The 18861-nt window shown below is 44.0% G+C and overlaps 1 protein-coding gene across 12 annotated transcripts; it reads right to left on the bottom strand.

The window, feature by feature from the left end:
• Positions 1 to 3028: 3028 nt before the first annotated feature.
• Positions 3029 to 17559, bottom strand: arntl2 (aryl hydrocarbon receptor nuclear translocator-like 2). 12 transcript variants are annotated; one of them, XR_004775876.1, is made up of 18 exons: positions 17371 to 17466; positions 11568 to 11682; positions 11342 to 11395; positions 11180 to 11221; positions 10889 to 11046; positions 10586 to 10698; positions 9952 to 10044; positions 9591 to 9708; positions 9225 to 9377; positions 8719 to 8956; positions 8318 to 8424; positions 7773 to 7923; positions 7060 to 7124; positions 6643 to 6757; positions 6428 to 6515; positions 6221 to 6320; positions 4152 to 6140; positions 3029 to 4060 (listed from the first exon to the last, which is right to left on the bottom strand). XR_004775876.1 is itself a non-coding variant. In XM_035525217.1 (17 exons), exons 1-17 carry the CDS (start codon positions 17426 to 17428, stop codon positions 5989 to 5991), a joined length of 1920 nt encoding a protein of 639 aa, XP_035381110.1. In that variant the 5' UTR covers positions 17429 to 17559; the 3' UTR covers positions 3029 to 5988. The 12 variants fall into 12 exon arrangements, 10 of the variants coding, with proteins under 10 accessions (XP_035381110.1, XP_035381111.1, XP_035381103.1 ...); XM_035525217.1 differs by having other exon boundaries at positions 3029 to 6140; positions 17371 to 17559; XM_035525218.1 differs by having other exon boundaries at positions 3029 to 6140; positions 10586 to 10665; positions 17371 to 17559.
• Between the last annotated feature and the right edge of the window lie 1302 nt (positions 17560 to 18861).

The following is an 18861-nucleotide window of genomic DNA, read 5'->3' as shown; positions in this document are numbered from 1 at the left end:
GAAAGGTGACATCAAGACAAGGAAATTCCTCCAAAGCCAGGAGGGATTCATCCCAAATCCAGCACTATGAGACCGCACACTAACCGGAAGGAGGGGGACCGAGGACTAGTGAGCGTCGGAGCCACTATCCAGGATGAAATGACCAAGATCCAGGAGTACACCAGGATAAGGGCCCCAAGTGATGAAGTGCTTAGTGAGAACCTCAGACAGCAGAAACCTGAGAAGGAAGGGAATGAGGAGGAACAGGAACCATCATGGGAGGGAAAACCCCTGCACGGTATGTACCATGGGCAGACAACGGAAGTGGTTGATATGGAAAACTCCTACCAATGGCTGGAAAAGGCTGGAGTGAAAGACTGCAACTAGGCACCGATCATGGCAGCACAGAAACAAGCTCTATACAACACTAATAGAGGCTGAGATCTACCACACCAGGCAGGACCCCAGATACAGGCTGTGCAAAGATGCCCATGAGACAATCCAGCACACATCAGCGGGATGCAAGATGCCAGCAGGCCATATCCAAGTTGCTGGTATAGTGTACAGAAACATCTGTGCCAAGTACGGGCTGGAAGTTCCAAGGTCTAAGTGGGATACACCCCTGATGGCGGTGGAAAATGACCATGTTAAGATCCTGTAGGACTTCCAGATACAGACAGACAACATGGTAACAGCTAACCGCCCAGACATAGTAGTGGTGGACAAACAGCAGAAGAGGATTGTAGTGATGGATGTGAGAACCCAGAATGGAGATAACATCAGGAACAAGGAACATGAGAAGCCAAGGGCAGAAGGAAGAGCTAGAAAAGATGTAGCGGGCCAAGGCAACTGTAGTGAAGGCAAAGAAGAACATTTTTAGTTTAGATTTAGAAACAGCTAAAAGCCATTATTAAAGTATTCTGACCAGCACAGAAAGCTGCAGCATATCAGACATTCTGGACCTACACCATTAAGCCATTAAGACCAGTAAGAATACCCTCAGGTGTGTAGTTTACTGGTATCCAGTGTACAGGGATAAGGTGATCTCTTCTTTTGCTCCCAGTGAGAACTCCAACAGCTCCATTTTGACTCAACTGAAGCTGTTTGAAGGTCCTTTTTTTAATTCATGACAATAATCAGTCCTGTTGTAGATAATCGCGTAGATGAGTTTCTCCAGGTCTGGATTTGTCAAGAAATCTCTGAACTTGATGTTCTAAAGGTCATTAAATGCTGAGTTAGTAACTCACTTCCTCTGACCACTAAAACTGAGATCAGGATCTGTTAGCAACCAAGGTCACGCTCTTTTGATTTCAGGGTTTTCATGTCCATGTAGGCAGCTTGGCGGCGCCTCTTATCGCTGTTCTGATATATAATCATCTCTTGTATCGTTGTTCAACTGCAGAAAATTTTGGCCCATCCAGCTGCTGATGTGCTCATGGCGCAATGAGGTGAGGGGACCTTAGATCTTTCAGGAGTGGACTCCTGAATTTTCTCTGATTGCTGTATGCATAAGTGTAATAAGATAGTTCAGAAGTGTGTAATGTTTTGCCAGGAGGAAGCATGCATAAGGTAAATAAGAGTGGCCCAAAAATCGCACCCTGGAGGACACCAAGTCACTGACACTCTTTCAGAGACATTATTGTCCATTTCAAAAAAGTAATTCCTGCTTTGCAGGTCTGAACTAAACCATGTTTTTGGTGTGAGGTTAAACACAAGGACTTTACTAGAAAACGTTAGCGAAACTCAGCAATTACTGGCAAGGATAATATAATTAGAAAGTTAATTTTCTGTTAGTTCTTACTAGATGTTTTTGATCAGTGAGCTGTGGACAAGCGTCCAGGCAAGCACATGTGAACCCTGCCTAACCTCGCTGTTGTCCAAAGTGGAATATTTGCTCTTCATACTCTGTGGACCCTCTTCCCAATGTGCTGTTGTAGAAGTGTTGGTTAAACTCATGCAGTGCAGCAAGGCCACTGGGACACTCATGTAAGAACTTCCTGCCAAAAACAGAGAAATGACTACAGTGCAGTGCTAGCCCTTTACACACGCTCACTGTGCTTGCACTCACCTGATGTTAGCATGATAAATCATCTTGAAGTAAAACCACATAAACTCATTTAATAAAGTGCATTTAACCAAGAGGCTACATAGCACATGAAGAATGACCAGAATCATTGTGCAAGGGATAGTTCATTCTAGTAATACTGCAGTATGTTTCTGTATCATAGTGAGTCTGAGCCTGTCCAATCTCACCTAAACCACCCTGAAAGCTTCTCCACTCCTGCAGCATAATGGCGCTCCCTGTGCCATTATCAGATGTCCTCCTCGATTTCCAAGTAGAGGTACACGTGTACGTATGTATAGCCCAGAACCAAGCTTACCATGTTCAGTCTTAATCATTCCGACACAGGCCATCCTGGATCTGTGAGTTAATATAACCTCACAGCAGGGGGGGAATTTCATTATTCCAAGAGCGTGTGGACTATGATTTGTAATGTGATAATGATAATGAATGTGTAATGGCTGAAAAGGAAAACAAACACCAGTGATTACTGGGAGCAGAAACTGCACCATCGTATAGCTTCACGTCGCTGGGGCGCTGGGCACCAACCTTCCGGGAGCACCGTGACCTATATATAAAAAGCGTTTTGGTTTTTACATACACAGCTACCGAAAGCCCCGAGACACTGACAGAGCTGTGACTTGATGGAAACAGACAGATGTAACGTGACGTTGCTCGCCGGTGTGGGCTAAGACTGTAGTTGCCAACCAGACCAGCTCTGCCCTCAGACCTGCCATCCAACCTGTGTGCTCCTGTCTTAGCGCAGAAGAAAGGAGACAGTTCAGTACCAGCAGCACAGATTTCCACCTGAAAGCGAAATCACAACATATTGTGCGAGCGTCTTGTCTGACTCATGTTTCCTTGTTTTAAAGTATGAATATCTCCTTTGGTTAGATATGTCCATCCCCATTGTTTTTTAAACGCTGTCTGTAAAACTTTGACCTCAGGGCCTGTAAACACATTCACGCACATGAAAGACAATCGGAATTGAAATGAAACCAAGTGTTTATTTAGGCATTTCTCTATCAGGGTAGCCTGCAGACACGGACAGTTTCCCTGCCATGACCCAGAACCTGTTAACAGCAGCAGTAATGGCATCGGTATCTAAGTGCTTTGTACGGAGGAGGAGGACAATAGCAGAAGTGTCTCCTGGTGGACCTGGCCTGGACGCGCATCCCACGTCCCAGAGCATCCAACCCACACCCTCACACATCTCGCCCTCCTCACGAACAGTTCATGGAAGTGAGTATCCGTGAGAACTGCAACATGCCCAGTCCAGCGCTGTTAAGCTCCATTCTCCGAGACAACATGGCGGACAGGGTGTCAACATTTCAGTTCTCATAAGGCAAACATGTTTATACAAAATAAACAAACGGTATTAAAAAATGTAACAGTGCACAAAAGGCATGAAGGTCACTAATAGGAACAGGGAACTAGAAGAGAAATAGCAAATTCTATGCAAGCTGTTTTTTTAGGCTGTCTGAAGACTCGAACTGAAGCCATAGGTGGTAAGATATGAGGTTCTGACCCAAATACAGTACTCAACAGTGCCAGCACAGAAAATGACACTCTTATAAAAACATACACACACAGTGACATGCAGACAGTACATGGATAATAAAGGGAAAAAAACCAAAACCCTCAAAGACAAACAAATGTTGGATTATTTTTCTTCTCCCCCCACAGTTCACATACGTCACAGCTCACGGCCCGTTTGTGCGAGCGAAGAGAGCAGCTGTTCTTTTGCTTAAGGACCTAACTGACCAATCAGAACCCTTGCTGGTCCTCACACCAGACTTCTTATTGGCTAGCACTCCAATCAATCCCATAAAATACTGAGTAGTTTTAAAGGAAATGCCCTCCCTAGATTCCCATCAGTCCTCGTGTTCAGAAAGTTAGGCACTGAAAGGGCAGGCCGAGGTCAAGCACAGTCATGTCCGAGGGGGCTGACAATTGTGGGAGAAAACACGGTGAACTCTTTGAAAGTGGGCTGGGACGTTCTTACCGTGAAGTCGTAGTCTAGAGAAAGAATTAACCTCGATGAGAAAAGTTTGAAAAATCTCTTTAAAACAAAACACCGATCAAAAAAAACAAACAAAAAAACGCTTACCTAACTCCTCCTGGACGATCGTGTGCATAGCCACACTCCCGAGGGAGGAGGGGGAGCCTTCAGGACACCCCTCGGTTCCAAACAAGCATGTGCACACTTCTCGTGCATTTAGTTTGCACTCAAGTCAGAAACCTGAATTTTCTTCTCGGACAAAAATGACTTTGGTATGCTTTATAGAGTCATATGCATGCCATCATGAGATACCATCAGACTCTTAACACTTTACAAAAACAACGTTATAGCTTTGCGATGCTGCTTTTTAATGACAAAATATTTAAGTGGGGAGATGAAAGCATATTTGTTAATATTTAAAAAAAAAAAATTCTTCTTTCCATGTTTCAATCAAACCAGAGTCAACTGCAAATCTGTTGGCTAATTAAAGTGATTAATTTGCTAGTCAGATATGGCATGTAGTCCATGGGTTAATCCACATAGGGCCGACCAGAGTTCTCCCCAACTGTGCATGCCTAACCTTAACCCTACTTCTCTGAGCACATTCATGACACACTCACTTTCTGAATATCCTACTAAGAGCCAATCACTCAAAACTGAGTAAATGACAGACTAGCACTAAGGGTCAGAGGTCAAACTCCACCATGTGGGTGTTTTAATGCACTTTCATCTACTGAAGAGTGCTGGGTAATGAACATTTATTTGAAGTGTATTTTGAGACATTTGCCTACTCCTCACCCAACCCCCACTTCCTATTGAGTTTTCGCGACAAATGTTTTTTAAGACAAATACAATCTTGTGAACACAGTTATGTACAGAACATGAGTGCAGAATGAGCGGTGTGCAACACCTTCAGACCACCTTGGGGCACCAACAGAGACCCACATGTAATAGGGAAGATTTGAACAGGATGGCGTGGAGTTGCTCCCTGAGAGTTCTGCATTTATTTGATTGGCGGTTTTAGTTCTCTCTGCTGCTCTTGGGCCGCCCTACATCTGACAGAGGCTCAGGTCTGACCCGGGTCTGACCGAAGCACCTACTGATCATCTGGATAGCGCATTCATTCCCTGCACCGTGGAGACCTGGAAGGGCTAATGAAGGTGAAAAGAAACGTGTTCACACTGGCTCCGAGACCAAAGACTTGGGGGGGGTTCAGGCCCCTGTGCAGGTTCAGATCTCTCGGTGTAGTCCTGCCGGTCATCTGATCATCCCAGCCGGGGACAGCGTCCTGTATCTCTGCTTCATTACAAAAAGCTGGAGCCAAACAGATGAAAGGGTTTCCCTTCACAATCCTTAAAGACATCAGCATCCAGTTTTCCAGTAGAGTTTTGTCTGGAAAAGATTAATTCAGAGTTCAAGTGTAGACCTCCTAAGTACTTTAAAAAAATCTTTTAAGTCTTTAAAAAAGTCCTTTATGGGTACTTGCTTTAAAAGCTCTTTTTTCCTCAGCAGAGGAGAAGGATGTCAAGAAGTGTCCACTGGTGAGACCTCAAGAGTTGAAGTGAAATTCACAGCAGACCAAAAAAAATTAAAAATCTGGCTCTGTTGTACAAGGCCCTCAGCTGCCTGTCTGCTGTCCATCGTCCTGGAAGTGGAACCGAGGACCAGAAAGAAACGAAGAGAGAGAGAGAGAGAGAGAGAGAGAGAGAGACTGGGTGCCCTTTAATATTTTGGAGATCCAATTTTCTTTCATTGAAGACAGGGAGGTTGTCATCTGTCTTTCCAGGAGGAAAAAAAAACCACAAACAAATTAGAAATATTTCCGATCAGGAGAATCGGGGCGATTTGTTTCTGTGACGTGGGGTTTGTTGTTGTAAAAGACCATAACGAGATAAAAGGTCGATCAAAAGGGGAAGAAGAGAAACATGGGCTGGACGCGTGGCGGTCACAGAGGCCAGCGCATGTCGTCCAAGGCCACGGCCTCGCCCAGGTTGGCATCTGTCTCCAGCAGGCTCATTATGACGGCCATGGCTGCCTCGTCGCTGCTTAGGCTTGCCAGCCCCGGGACGGCGTCCAGGTCCAGCTGGGAACTTCCCTCTGCCGACACGCAAACGGGACATTTAAAAGAGAGCCTGATTAAGACGGAGTTTGAATGCATGCAGCACGGTAGCAGTTACCCAGTACGGTCTCACTGTGTGCGAAGGGTTCACCTTGTGCCACGTCCTCTGGACCCGATTTACCTGCCGTGTCCACGTCTGACCCTTCCCCGTTCACCGCCTTAACCACACAGAACAGTAAAGATTTAGTCCGCACAGTCCCATACCAAGCAGCCAGCCACAGAAGCACACAGTCGCAGTCTCTCACACACGGTAAAGCTGACGCACACTGCTGCCTTGCGCAAGAGCCAGCGGAGACTCGTCCTGAAGCAGACTGAAGGGGCTGGCATTGTCACTGGAAGGGGAGGAGTTCATCCTGAGAACAGCCAAACAGAATAGCAGTTACAGCCACGCCCAGAAACACGCCGAGAAATTCAACCACTTCAAAAACAAAACAAAAAACCCCCCCAAGCTCCCTAAGCAAGTGGTACGAGAGGTCTTACCTGCTGAAGTCCAGCAGCTCATTGGCGATTTGGGTCCCAATGCTCCCAGCGTATATCATGGTGCCGGAGGCACTGGAGATACCTGGGACGATGGGCGGGGACTTCTTAGCATCGTCTGGACAGACGGTTACAGTACACACGTGTTCACTCCTCTACACTCAACTGAATGTGGTCTGTCATGACAACCTAAACAGGAAGTTTTCTCCTTGCTCATTTAGGATCTGGACCCAAACACGCGTAAAGCTGCTTTGTGACACGTGTTGTAAAAAGCACAATATAAATACATTTGACTTTATAAATATAAATCAATTTTATGCACCAAATGCATAAATACATATTAGATATGATGCAGAAAGAAAACTAAAATAAATAACGCAAGAGCTACAGAACTAAACTAAGAGTTAGAAGGAGGCTCACCATCTGATGTCTTGGAATCAGTGGGCTGTTCTGAACTATCTGATCCATCTGGATTGCTCTTCCCACTGTAGCAGGTCAGAGAGTAAAGGTCAGAGGGTAACCTGCTACCATCAGAGTTCAGGGAGGACAGGTGACGTGACAGCTCTCTGCTCGTCTCAAAGGCGGAGATGATAAAGAACAGCAGCTGAGACTACACATCAGTGTTGAACTGTCCTTCACATCAGTGTTGAACTGTCCTTCACATCAGTGTTGAAATGTCCCTCACTGAAGTGTTTAAATGACCTTCACTGAAGTGAGACTACACATCAGTGTTGAAATGTCCTTCACATCAGTGTTGAAATGTCCTTCACTGAAGTGTTTAAATGACCTTCACTGAAGTGAGACTACACATCAGTGTTGAAATGTCCTTCACATCAGTGTTGAAATGTCCTTCACATCAGTGTTGAAATGTCCTTCACTGAAGTGAGACTACACATCAGTGTTTAAATGACCTTCACTGAAGTGAGACTACACATCAGTGTTGAAATGTCCTTCACATCAGTGTTGAAATGTCCTTCACATCAGTGTTGAAATGTCCTTCACTGAAGTGTTTAAATGACCTTCACTGAAGTGAGACTACACATCAGTGTTGAAATGTCCTTCACTGAAGTGTTGAAATGTCCCTCACATCAGTGTTGAAATGTCCTTCATTAGAAAGACCCTTTGGTACTTACGGTTTGACTGTGTTTGTTGACACGATGCACTCGACGTCTTTGGTCCAGGGATTTATAAAACTAAACCATTGACTTTGCAACGTGACAAAAAAGCCAAATTTCGTTTTGAACTTGTAGCAGTTTGTCTCAATTTTCTCTTTACTTCTCAGCACTGCAGTGAAAGAGAAGTATCAAATATAAGAACACGGAGACTCCTCAGAGCAGCTGACTGGTCTGGTCTCAAGCTGAGGACTTGTGCTGTCCAATTACAGCTCAGTTATACACAACTGATTTACATACAGGACTTAGAAACGTTTGACCTGCATCAAATTAAGGTGCCAAGAGCTACAATAAGAACCGACAGTCGGAATCATGCAAATTACATCAAGCTAATTTATTAGCCAATAAGAACTGAAAAAGTCTGCAGACCTAGCTCATTATACAAATTACACCAACTAATTAGCCAGTTAGAGGTCGGTGTAGCCTTCAGCTTCGATTACTCGTGTTATTGTTTAGGTCACATGACTGCAGTACTATAGAATGCCATCAGCATGTAATTCACTCACCTCTTCGGTGTCTGTCTGCCAAATGAGGCAAGTCGTCTTGATGGAAATATTCATAGCAGGACGTGCCCAACAGCTCTTGAGGCAGGTAGCCAAGAATAGTGGTTGCTCTGGGGAGCACAGGTGTTGTTAACATGCTCTTTTAACCTCTATAGGGACTGTGTCAGTTGCAGAAACTGGATTTACAACAGCAACAACAAAAGTTCCACAGAAAAGCCAAAAAATATTTTCAAGAAAGTTATGTAACAAAATGCTGAGGTGTGTTCACCTTGCAAATAACATTTACACACTTCAGGTAAGACATTGCCTCGTATGTTATATTTAACTCAAGCAATTCAACTTTAACCAGATCTATCAGACATCACAGTCTTTTTTGTGAAACATGTCAGATGGAACAGGCCTACCGTTGATCCACAAAGGTGAATTTGCCATCCAGGGCGCAGCGGGTGATGAACTCCGTGGGCTTGACCCTGACGTCGCCGTTGGCCTGAGGGGCAGTGTAGGGGTGCACTTGGCCCACGGCGACCAGGCAGCTGAAGCGGGAGCAATCCTCGCCTTCTGCTTCCCCCTCGGCACCCAGCTGACTGGTGGGCCACGTGCGCATGTAGCCTGTGCAGTGCACCGTGCAGTAGCACTGCGCCTCTACAGCAGCATGGCGAGACAGCACTCGTTGACAAGCATGCCAGCAGAACACGGACATCACATGTTCTTCAGACATCCAGCACACGGACACGCTGGAGCACCAGTAATGACATGACCGTGATGACATCTACATGGTTATACAAGCTATGTGTTAAAAAGCAGCCATTTATTCAAGTGCTTGATCCCTGGTCATTGTATCTGTACTGTACAGCGCACTAAAGCAAATGCCCTCCCGGCCCAGCAGGGGGCGTTGAGCTGTACGTCTTACCCTTCTTTTTGGAGGACGAGGCTGCACGCGTCATGTCCTGTTCCTCCTTCACGCTCACTTTCTTGTACTTCATTCTACAGAAAAAAGAACGTCGAGCTCCCGGACAGAGACGGGCGGCTCGGAGAGGAACGTCTGCCTGCACCTGGAGTCCCGCTACATGCATACGCAGACACACGCGCATGCACACAAACATGAGGACATGTATGCACAAGTGCATGCTAAAAAGAAGAAAGGGGAAACTTATTTATAGAAACGTACTCACTCTACTGTTCGCCAGACAAACACTTACACACACACACGCTCACAATAAGAAAGCTACACAGGAAAAGTAAGAAAACAAGAGCGTTCTAGTTTTATGGTGTTTACTTTTGGCATCTATAAGGCGTTCCCGTGGAAACAGTTCAGAGGCTGAGAGCTGCTCCTTCACTTTTCCGATGTCCTTGGGGTGAATGTAGTCAAACAAACTCTGACCGATCAGCTCTGGCTAGGAAGCAAAACAGCAAGCAAGAGTGAACGTCTATTCGGTATACTTCACCCGTCCCGCTAACAGCAAGAGGTACTGATCTCAGGTCTGTTTGTATATGTGCACAAGGCAAAGGTTAGAAAAACCAATGAGAATGACTGGAGGTTACTAACAGTAGAACATCTACTAACAAAACCGCCTTCAACACTCCGAAACAGATTTGATTTTGTGTGTGAAAAACAGTCCCTGGTCAGGGTCTCTCACCCGAGTGTAGTTCAGGATCTTGGAAACAGATTCTGAAACAAACACTATTTTCCCTCGGTCACAGCCAACCACAAAGAGGAATCCATCTGCAGCCTGGCAAGGCAGAGAGAAGCATCAGTACAGAGCAAAAGAACGGAAGGGTGGAGGGGACACCTGTTCCAGTACAGCCAACACCCAGGTCACGCCCACGGGACAGAAACGAGTCTACAAACGCAGACCCGTCTATTTAAGGAATATTTAAATGACCACTGACCCTGACTGACTCAGGCACTTATTGTTTATGGCCAGATTGTCTGTTATAGAGCTTATATATATTTAGCACCAGCTAAATTAAACGTATTCTAGGCATCAGCACTGATCCCTGTGTTTCTACAGTATTCTAGTTCACTGGCATCTTGGACTCTAACCTACTGTACTAGGATGCATCTATGAGGAAATGACAAAGCACTTTTGTAAGTCGCTCTGGATAAGAACGTCTGCTAAACGTCGTAAATGTAAATAATGTTACGTGTCTCAAACCAACCGCGTATGCCAGTTCCACTTGCCCCAATACAATTTACATCTGCACTAAGGGACGGTAAGATTCAGGGAGGCCTGATGCCCTTATACATGCAGTCAGGACTGGTCACTGTACCCTGAGGACGAGGTGCTTCAGTTCATCATCTGGAAGGAATGAAGGCTTGTAACTGGCTTCTGCAAAGGTGCTGGTTGCACCTGGCAAAACAGGGGAACGTGTCGTTAGGAAAACTGTGTGAGAGAGAGAGAGAGACCTGCTTTTCAGGGACTGGAGGCGAGTGTGTGTTTTATCCATAACTGAGTAATTTGAGGTGGGTGGGAGTGTGTGCGTGCATGTTATCTGCTGTTGAGCAATGTGAGAGGGTCTCTGTGTGTGTTATCTAGCTTTGAGTGGTCTGAGGCGTGCGTGCGTATGTTCTACCTCTGAGTGATTTAAGGTGCTGTACGGCCATGCGCAGTACAGTGAGCTTGTCGAGTTTGCGGGACACGGGGCTGCATGTGGGGATCATGGCTGACAGCTCGTCAATCAGGTTGTTCATTTTGTCCCGCCGCCTTTTCTCAATCTGGCTGTGAGGCTCCCTACAGGTACACGGGGCGTTTATACACCCCTCAGTTCAGCATTAGAGGATCATTAGATTACATTAAAGGTTTTTCAAAAGCTTTTCTGCAATGTGTTTGTGTTTTCTTATATATGTGGAATTGTTTCTGGTACCTGAAACACTTAATTTTCACATGCGGGTCTTCACCTTCTGGCCTAAAAGCAAAAATATTAAATACATACATAAATAATAAAGATCATGGGAAAAAAGGCTGATAAAATGTTAATTATTGTGTGCAAAACAAGGTACTGTGAATGTCCTCACAGACGGGGTACCTTTCTTCTTCACCCTCCATACCCTCATCCAGCACTGATGCTGATTTCATTTCCCTGGAAACCAAGCGGTACGATGATTAACATAACCCGAGTGAACAGTGGGAGTTCATTCATACAGAACATGAACCACACACAACTGCTTTCATTCAGAAAACTGAGACCAGCAACTTATACCCACAAAATGACATCCTGATCATGATGTTCACAAGCGCGCACGCACACTCACTTGTCTGTGCTACCCTTTCGTTTCCTGGTCAGCTCCATGCCAGCAGCTGAGTTGGGCGTCACCAGACTGGAAACAGAGACAGAGTGACTCTTGAGTCCTTCCTCCAACACATCCCCTGAAAAAACACAGAGACAGGGACACAGACATGCAGGCAGGCAGACACAGGAAATAAGTGAAAAATAAATCTTTGGACGACCTTAGATTTGATGAAAAGAAATGTTTCTGATGAATAAGGCCATTTACTGTTAAATCTAACATTTTAGATGTAACATTTAAATTATTCATGTTTTAATCAGTCACGAGACAGCTGTGATTGTCCTTCAGTCCCAAGTTACAGTAAATCTCAGCAGAACCCAGTTTTATACATACTAAAGTAAGGAGCCGTGGTGTTTCATCCCGTCACACTGGGCACGTGGCTAAGACATCTGAACCCACCATGCGCCAGTGTGAACACAAAAGAAGGCAACCCACTTTTACACGTCACGTCTGTGCGTTTTAGCTGTGTCAAACGTGATCGGATGTAACAAGCATGCACATTTTAGCACAAGACAATCGTCGAACCACCGCAAACAAGCCACGGCTTACAGTTTAGGAGCGCCGGCGCACAGTAGCGTGAAAAAGAATACAACACACGGCAAAAAGAAGAAAAATGATCAGAAACAAAACACGATTCACATGTTGCAGGTCAACATGGGGGCAAAAAAAAAGTGCTTAGCAAAGAAAACGTCACATTACGTAGAAACCCAGTTCTGCACATAGCTAAAAAACAACACACACTACGCTTGGATAAACTTCACACACGCGTTGCAGTGAAATATAGGCCATCTCTTTGTGTTTGGTGGACGGTTATCAAACCAAGGCCAGACTAGTCTGACAGCAGGATGTTTCACGTCTTTGTGGTTTATATTCCTTCTTCCTTACCTGTTACTGGAGAAATCTATGATTTATGAATAACTCCCATTAAATGGCTGTTTACGTTTAGCCGCAATTAAACATGTTTCCCTACTGCCCACATTCTCAATCAGTCTTCTACTCCACACAAAATAAAGGAGAAAACTGAACAGTCACACAGCCCGAAACTTCATCAGAGCAGATTTGAAGCATGATGGTGGTAGTTGTAAAGCCAATGTGGTCCTTAAAACAAAATAAAATAAAAAGGATGATCTTAAGAGGTCTTCAGGAGTCTTTTATGACATCTATGGGTAACAATCATCAGACATTACATCACATGGAGTACAGCTACTACAGTTCACACTGTTATTCACTACTCTGTGTGTGACCACACTGACCGTGCAGTTCTAACCTCTGTGTGAGTGTGTCCACACTGACCGTGTAGTTCTAACTGGTGTGTCGCGAAAAGTGCCCTGAACTCTGACACATTTTCCCAGTGTAATGTAGTTTGTGAGCGGATGGAGCAGAACATCCCAGCCCCGCCCATGACATCAACCACAGCCTCAGCTCCTATATTTAAAACCACCACACAGGCCCACTGACCTAAAAAGCCATTAACAGCTCAGCAACAACCTGGTTCATAATCCTGGGCTCTGGACTACAGATCTGTAGCAGGATTATTGATCTTGACAAGATGATGTGGTTTTTTTTGCCACACCTTTCAGTGATTGACCTCCTTCGCTATCCCAGTTTTATGACTGAAGTCCTAAAACTTCAGGCAAAAATATAAACAGTATTTTTCATTGGAAAGGACACAACACAGTTTTACATGTCTGGTGATATCTTGGAACAGCTGCAATATCAATAAAATAAGGTTGCAGTGTAGAAAAGCTGCTGAAAACCACACAATTAGTTTTTTTTATTATATATTAAAACAAACAAATAAATAAATATTATATATATATAATATATATAATATATAATATATATAAATATAAATAACACATTAAATAATTATATTTAAATATATAATAAATAAAATTATACACAGGTTCCTCCTTAGTAATTATTTTTGTAAACTGAATTTTAAAAAAACCTGACTATGTCTGGTGTGCCTGCAGAGAGAGAGAGAGAGAGAGAGCTTTAAAATGGTAATAAACATTCACTCCCCTACTACAGGATGAATTTTTTTGCACAACAATGGGGACAGATTACAGTTGTTCTATAGTTGGTCTCAGACAAGTCTCTCTCTCATTAAACATGCAGTATTATAAGTGCTGACAATATCCACAATAACACCACGTTGAAGTAACTGATCATGAGAACACACACTTCCCACACACACTGCATTTCAATGTTGTCACTCATGTTCAAGTGATGCTACTCACACTAATAGCTAATATTTTTTCACTAATAATTGTTAGTGAAGACAATGAGCAGATACTTTCCAGGACTATTATAGGATATGTAGAGATTTTCAAAATTGTAGTAAAGTACAGCGTTTCCAGAGGACAGGACGTTTCGGACAGAGGTCCTTCATCAGCTGTGCAACCAAAGTACATCTGAATTAGCTGGAGGAGCCAGTTTATATATGAAAGAGTAGATGTAAACTAGTCCTTCTTGTTGGGTCTGTAGGCCTTGTGAACTGTGCCTGACAAGTTCAGACAGAAACCATCCACTAACTACATTATGTGCCGCCCCTCCAATCCCAAAACCAGCAGACAAGAGACTGCTGAATACATAATTATGCTATACCCAGATTTTCTGCTCAAGTTAATTTGACCCTGACTGTAAACAGTTTCCAGAACCTCAAATAACCTGCATTTGTGATAAAGTAAAGGTTTTGGAACATAAAATGTAAAAAAGTGTTTAAAGCATTCAATCAACCACTCATGTGTTGCCAGTGTCTCTACCAGCTCAACATCTTCCAAGCTGGCAAAGCAATGAAATGTCTTAATGCACTGAAACCGAAGTCTTCTGGATACTTGTAGAATCAAGATGACATTTCCAAACAATCAAAATGAGACAAGTCAGACACAGGGAGTGTGTACAGTGTCATTCTCATTTCCCATCTCAGTGTTGGGCATTAGACATAATATGTTTTCCAAGCACTCTTGACCTAGAAAATCTTCTGTAGTAATTTTGCCACTGCGTCTTGCACCTGGGAATTCTTTCTCCACCATATCTCAGAGGAGTGCTTACAGCATCGAGCCCATGTGCCAGCCTGCAGAGACAGGCACGCATTAAAGAAAAAGCAGACCTAAATATCCGACTTATCAGATTGAAACAACGTTAAACAGATACAGAAGGAATACAGTGGAGCGTTTACAGACAAGGACCTTCTCGTCGCTGTCACCTGCGGGTCGTGGTGGGTCATTCCTTCCACCCCGCCCACCTGCACCGGCTCTGTGGAGAGCAAGGCACCAACATGAAACTAAATGCAGATGGATACAAAGACATGGAAATGTACCCCAATTCCGGTGGCCTACTTTGGATAAAAACTTTGCTTTCTGTTTAATGACTTCCGAAGTGCCAACTAGTGTGCGTAGAATACCAGAGGACTGTGGTGTTCCAGTGACACGATTACACTCCTGCTTCCTCAAGCTGCTTGCTTAAATGCACGTGTGCCAATGATTTAAGAACTTAACGATGGAGCTTCAAACTCTAAACAAATTCAAGAAATTCTGACAAATCACCAAGATGCCTTATTTAAGATGGAGATTTTTTTCCTCCTCAACATTCATTTCAGAAACAAGCATTAGACAGCAGAAGGTACATTTACGGACCATTTCTGTTCTGGTTAGACATCTTTACGGTCTAATCTGTAACAAACTTCCATTTTAGCCTTTAATTAATAATGCTCAATAATGCACAATCTTTTGCAGCACTATCGATCTGGACACAAATAGGTTCAATTATAATCCTAAAATCTAATCTATAATCCTAAATTCTAATCTAATTCTAAATTATAGTCGACTCAAATATATGATGTACAACAAAAAGAAAAGAGATGTTCTCTGCTAGAGAAAACTATTTGGAGGTAAACAAAACAGCTTTCCTGTATTATGGCATATTCATGCCATGAATCATTCATTCATTATTCGTTCTAAAACTTAAATGTGTCAACCAAAATAAGACATATGTAAGGCCTCAATTAAGGATACACACCCAACAAAACCGCATCACGTCAACACACGAGATGGGTACATTCCTCACATTAAAAGAGTCAGAAGCCAATGACGATAGAAACAAACGTAAGGTTCTGACGCCTCAAACTTGTATTTTCAGTATGCACATCTTTCCAAAAGCCCATGTTGCTGTTGGAATATGAATGCCAGTAAGGTTGTCTGTATCTGAACAGGGTTAAACATGAAGCAGACAGACATCAGCAGTGATGGCTCAGAAGCTGAGCAGATGTGCAGCCCCTTCCAGACTCCCTTACAGGAACTCCACAGCAACAAACCATTACTTTACAGAGGTCTGCAAAGAACATCAGTGAAAATGTATTTAACTGAACACTGATTAGACAGTTACATTTTGCTTTTCTCATCACTGGTCTCTAATCATCTGATAAAGATCAGGCTATATTTACATCGAAATGACAAAGGTTGCTCTAAGGTTAGAAGTTGGCAAAAATCTTCAAACTGGAGGCGGCTTTAAAATGTCTAACGCAAAGGTTCGCAACTCTGTAAGGCCTTCATCACTGCGAGTACTAGGATATTGACTTCCGCCGAGGCTAGACCCCTACACACATGACAGTAGCACCAGTGCGTTCCTTAATTAGGTCAGAGTTATAGGGGTGGGCCATGCATATTACGACTTAGTAGGTAAGTCCTATAAAATCGATGTTACACATCTTAAGTCTAGTTCTTCCCACTAAACGCCTGTGCCCGAGTTTTCCAGCGTGACCCAGATATTACACAACCGCGCACGATCGCGCTCGCGCGTTAAAACCGGACCAGATCCTCTCATGCACGGCAAAGCAACAACAAATTCTGACGCCAAAGTTTAGATTGTAAACAATTAAATACATTCCCAGCGAGACATCGACATCACTCTACTTTGCACGTACGCGCCGGAACATAAATAACCAGTTTTCTACAGTTTTCCAAATTTACACGAAAGAAAAGACACTTAACCCGTGAACCCGACACAACAGATTCACCACGCTATATTCAACTAGCACGACAGAACAAGTTAGTCGTGATCATACTGACACACAGCCTGCGGACCGGTACGTCTGCACGCGGATCTACGCAAGATAATGCGTCTAACTTCAACGGTTTTGCCCCGACGCCACAAACTTCATAAGCACCGTAGGCACGCAGGTTACTGCACAGCAGAGTTTAAGAAACTTTTATCATTAAACATAAGGCCGCGGAATTTTGCTCTGACGAACGTGAACATTTAACGTGCGTAAATCCAAATAAAGTCACTTATCGCCCAAAGGGTCGTGTTTCTCTTCAGATTTCAGACAGTAGGCGTCTGCTCTCCCGGCCATGATCACAGCATGCAAGCCCTACTAAAGTCATGGTGCCACAGCGTGTGGTTTGGGGGTAAAGACAGAAATTCGACAGAATAACGTGTAAAAGCAGACCGTCTCAGCGCAGCCCCCAGTCACCTCATCTGCACCGCCAGGCCTGGCCACAGGTCCGAGAACAAACTCAGGACCGGCGATGCATCCGCAAACACGCCTGCAAACGGTACCGTGGCGCCTCGAGCCCAGCGTCCCACCTGTGGCACTGGAACCAGTTCTCCGCCCAACTCCAGTTCGCTCCACTGAACTACTGACCCAGTTTGGATAGGAGCACCGACAGCTCCCCTCTCTGCCGGAGCGGAGAACACAGCCTGTCGGTGCACATGTCGAAACTGGGAGGTTTGGTCTGACAGACCAGCAGAACTGGTATCTTACCAGTCTCTCCGCCCGGCGCTCCGTCACCGCCGCGAGCCGCTGCACTGCTCGCCGACATGGCTCGAGGCGGTATGCCGGGGCCCGACACTCCAATGCATGTGGACGAGGCGGCAGTGGCTGTTGCAGACGGAGCACGGGACGAGCGGACGGCGGGCGGGCAACCAACGCGTAGAACGGACTCGACTTTTGTTCCGCTAAGTCAGCGCAGGAAAACGGGAAAACGCGGAAGAGCACGGATCTCCTCCTACCGTCATCAACACCGCCTGCGCTCGCGCGGCGCTCCGTTCCCTCACGTTACTAAAGGAGCAAGTCACGCGATATGTGATGCAAGCGCAGAAAAATGCGGTGACGGACAGCGGCGGACACACGACATGTTGCCGCATAGCCGTGTTGGCATGTTTGTGTTGTGCACAAGAAGATTATATTATAAAGATTCTTTTTCTATTCAAATAGTTCTTCTGCTATATTGCTTTCCTTTGCTTTTCTTTCCTTTCTGATCTTGTTCCAGCGGAAATAGATGATGAACACGTTTAACACGTGCAGTTACTGGTTTGGATCTATGATGTCCCTTCTCGTAAAGTTGTGTTTCATGTATTATACTCATCTGTGGATTTTGCAGAACTAATCGGGAGCATAAATGAACTTTGAAGTAGAATACAAGAACACACAACATAATGACTAATTGTCTATGCTATGACTGTAATCCTAAAGTAAGACACAATCATGTTATGAATATTTCTTTTAATAATATTAATTGATATTAAGATATTTACTGAAATAGGAAAAGAAGCTGAACTAAATTCAGTGTAAAGAATTACATCATGTGAAGTTTGCGCATAGAATTTTCGTGGGTGACAAAATAAAAATATCTCCATACACTACATTTAGACTGTGCTACAGGCAGAGAAAGCAGAGCATTCATTTATGTGTAGCTACACAGTCAAACATCTCGCGTTATCTCACAACCAAACCGCTGGATAAAACAACAATACTTGTTTAAGCAATAACATCTGTTTAGTTATTATTAATAAGTTAATAATATTAGTTGTTTAGTTTTTTTTAAACCCATCTGTTTTTAGCATGTAGTTCAAAACTGTGCAGTTTTTGTTTGACTGTTTTGGTTTATTTTTTTCTCTGTTTTGTTTGACTGTTTTGTTTTGTTTGTTTTGTTTGTTTGTTTGTTTTGTTTGACTGTTTTGTTTGACTGTTTTGTTTGTTTGTTTGACTGTTTTGTTTGACTGTTTTGCTTTTTGTTTGACTGTTTTGTTTTGTTTGTTTGTTTGTTTGGCTTTGTTTTGTTTTGTTTGAGGTGTAGTGGGTGATGTTTAGCTTTTTTTTCTTCATTGTTTCTTTCTTCAGATTAGAATGTGCAGGTGACCTGATGGGTTGGGGCATTGGGTAGGTGGGGTTAGGTAAGGGTAGACGGGGTAGATAGGGGTAGGTAGGGGTAGCTATGGGTAGACGGGGTAGGTAGGGGAAGCTAGGCGTAGA

This window comes from Electrophorus electricus, chromosome 4 (assembly GCF_013358815.1).
Source record: "Electrophorus electricus isolate fEleEle1 chromosome 4, fEleEle1.pri, whole genome shotgun sequence".
Classification (NCBI taxonomy): domain Eukaryota; kingdom Metazoa; phylum Chordata; class Actinopteri; order Gymnotiformes; family Gymnotidae; genus Electrophorus; species Electrophorus electricus.
This window is presented reverse-complemented; position numbering and strand designations above follow the sequence as displayed.

Coding starts and splice junctions, on each gene's coding strand:
- arntl2 (XM_035525217.1), bottom strand. CDS start 17,428: ATGTCGGCGAGCAGTGCAGCGGCTCGCGGCGGTGACGGAGCGCCGGGC. Junction 11,683..17,370: donor AGCGCCGGGCGGAGAGACTG/GTAAGATACCAG, acceptor GTGTTTTTTCAG/GGGATGTGTTGGAGGAAGGA. Junction 8,957..9,224: donor CTCGTCCTCCAAAAAGAAGG/GTAAGACGTACA, acceptor ATGCTGCTGTAG/AGGCGCAGTGCTACTGCACG.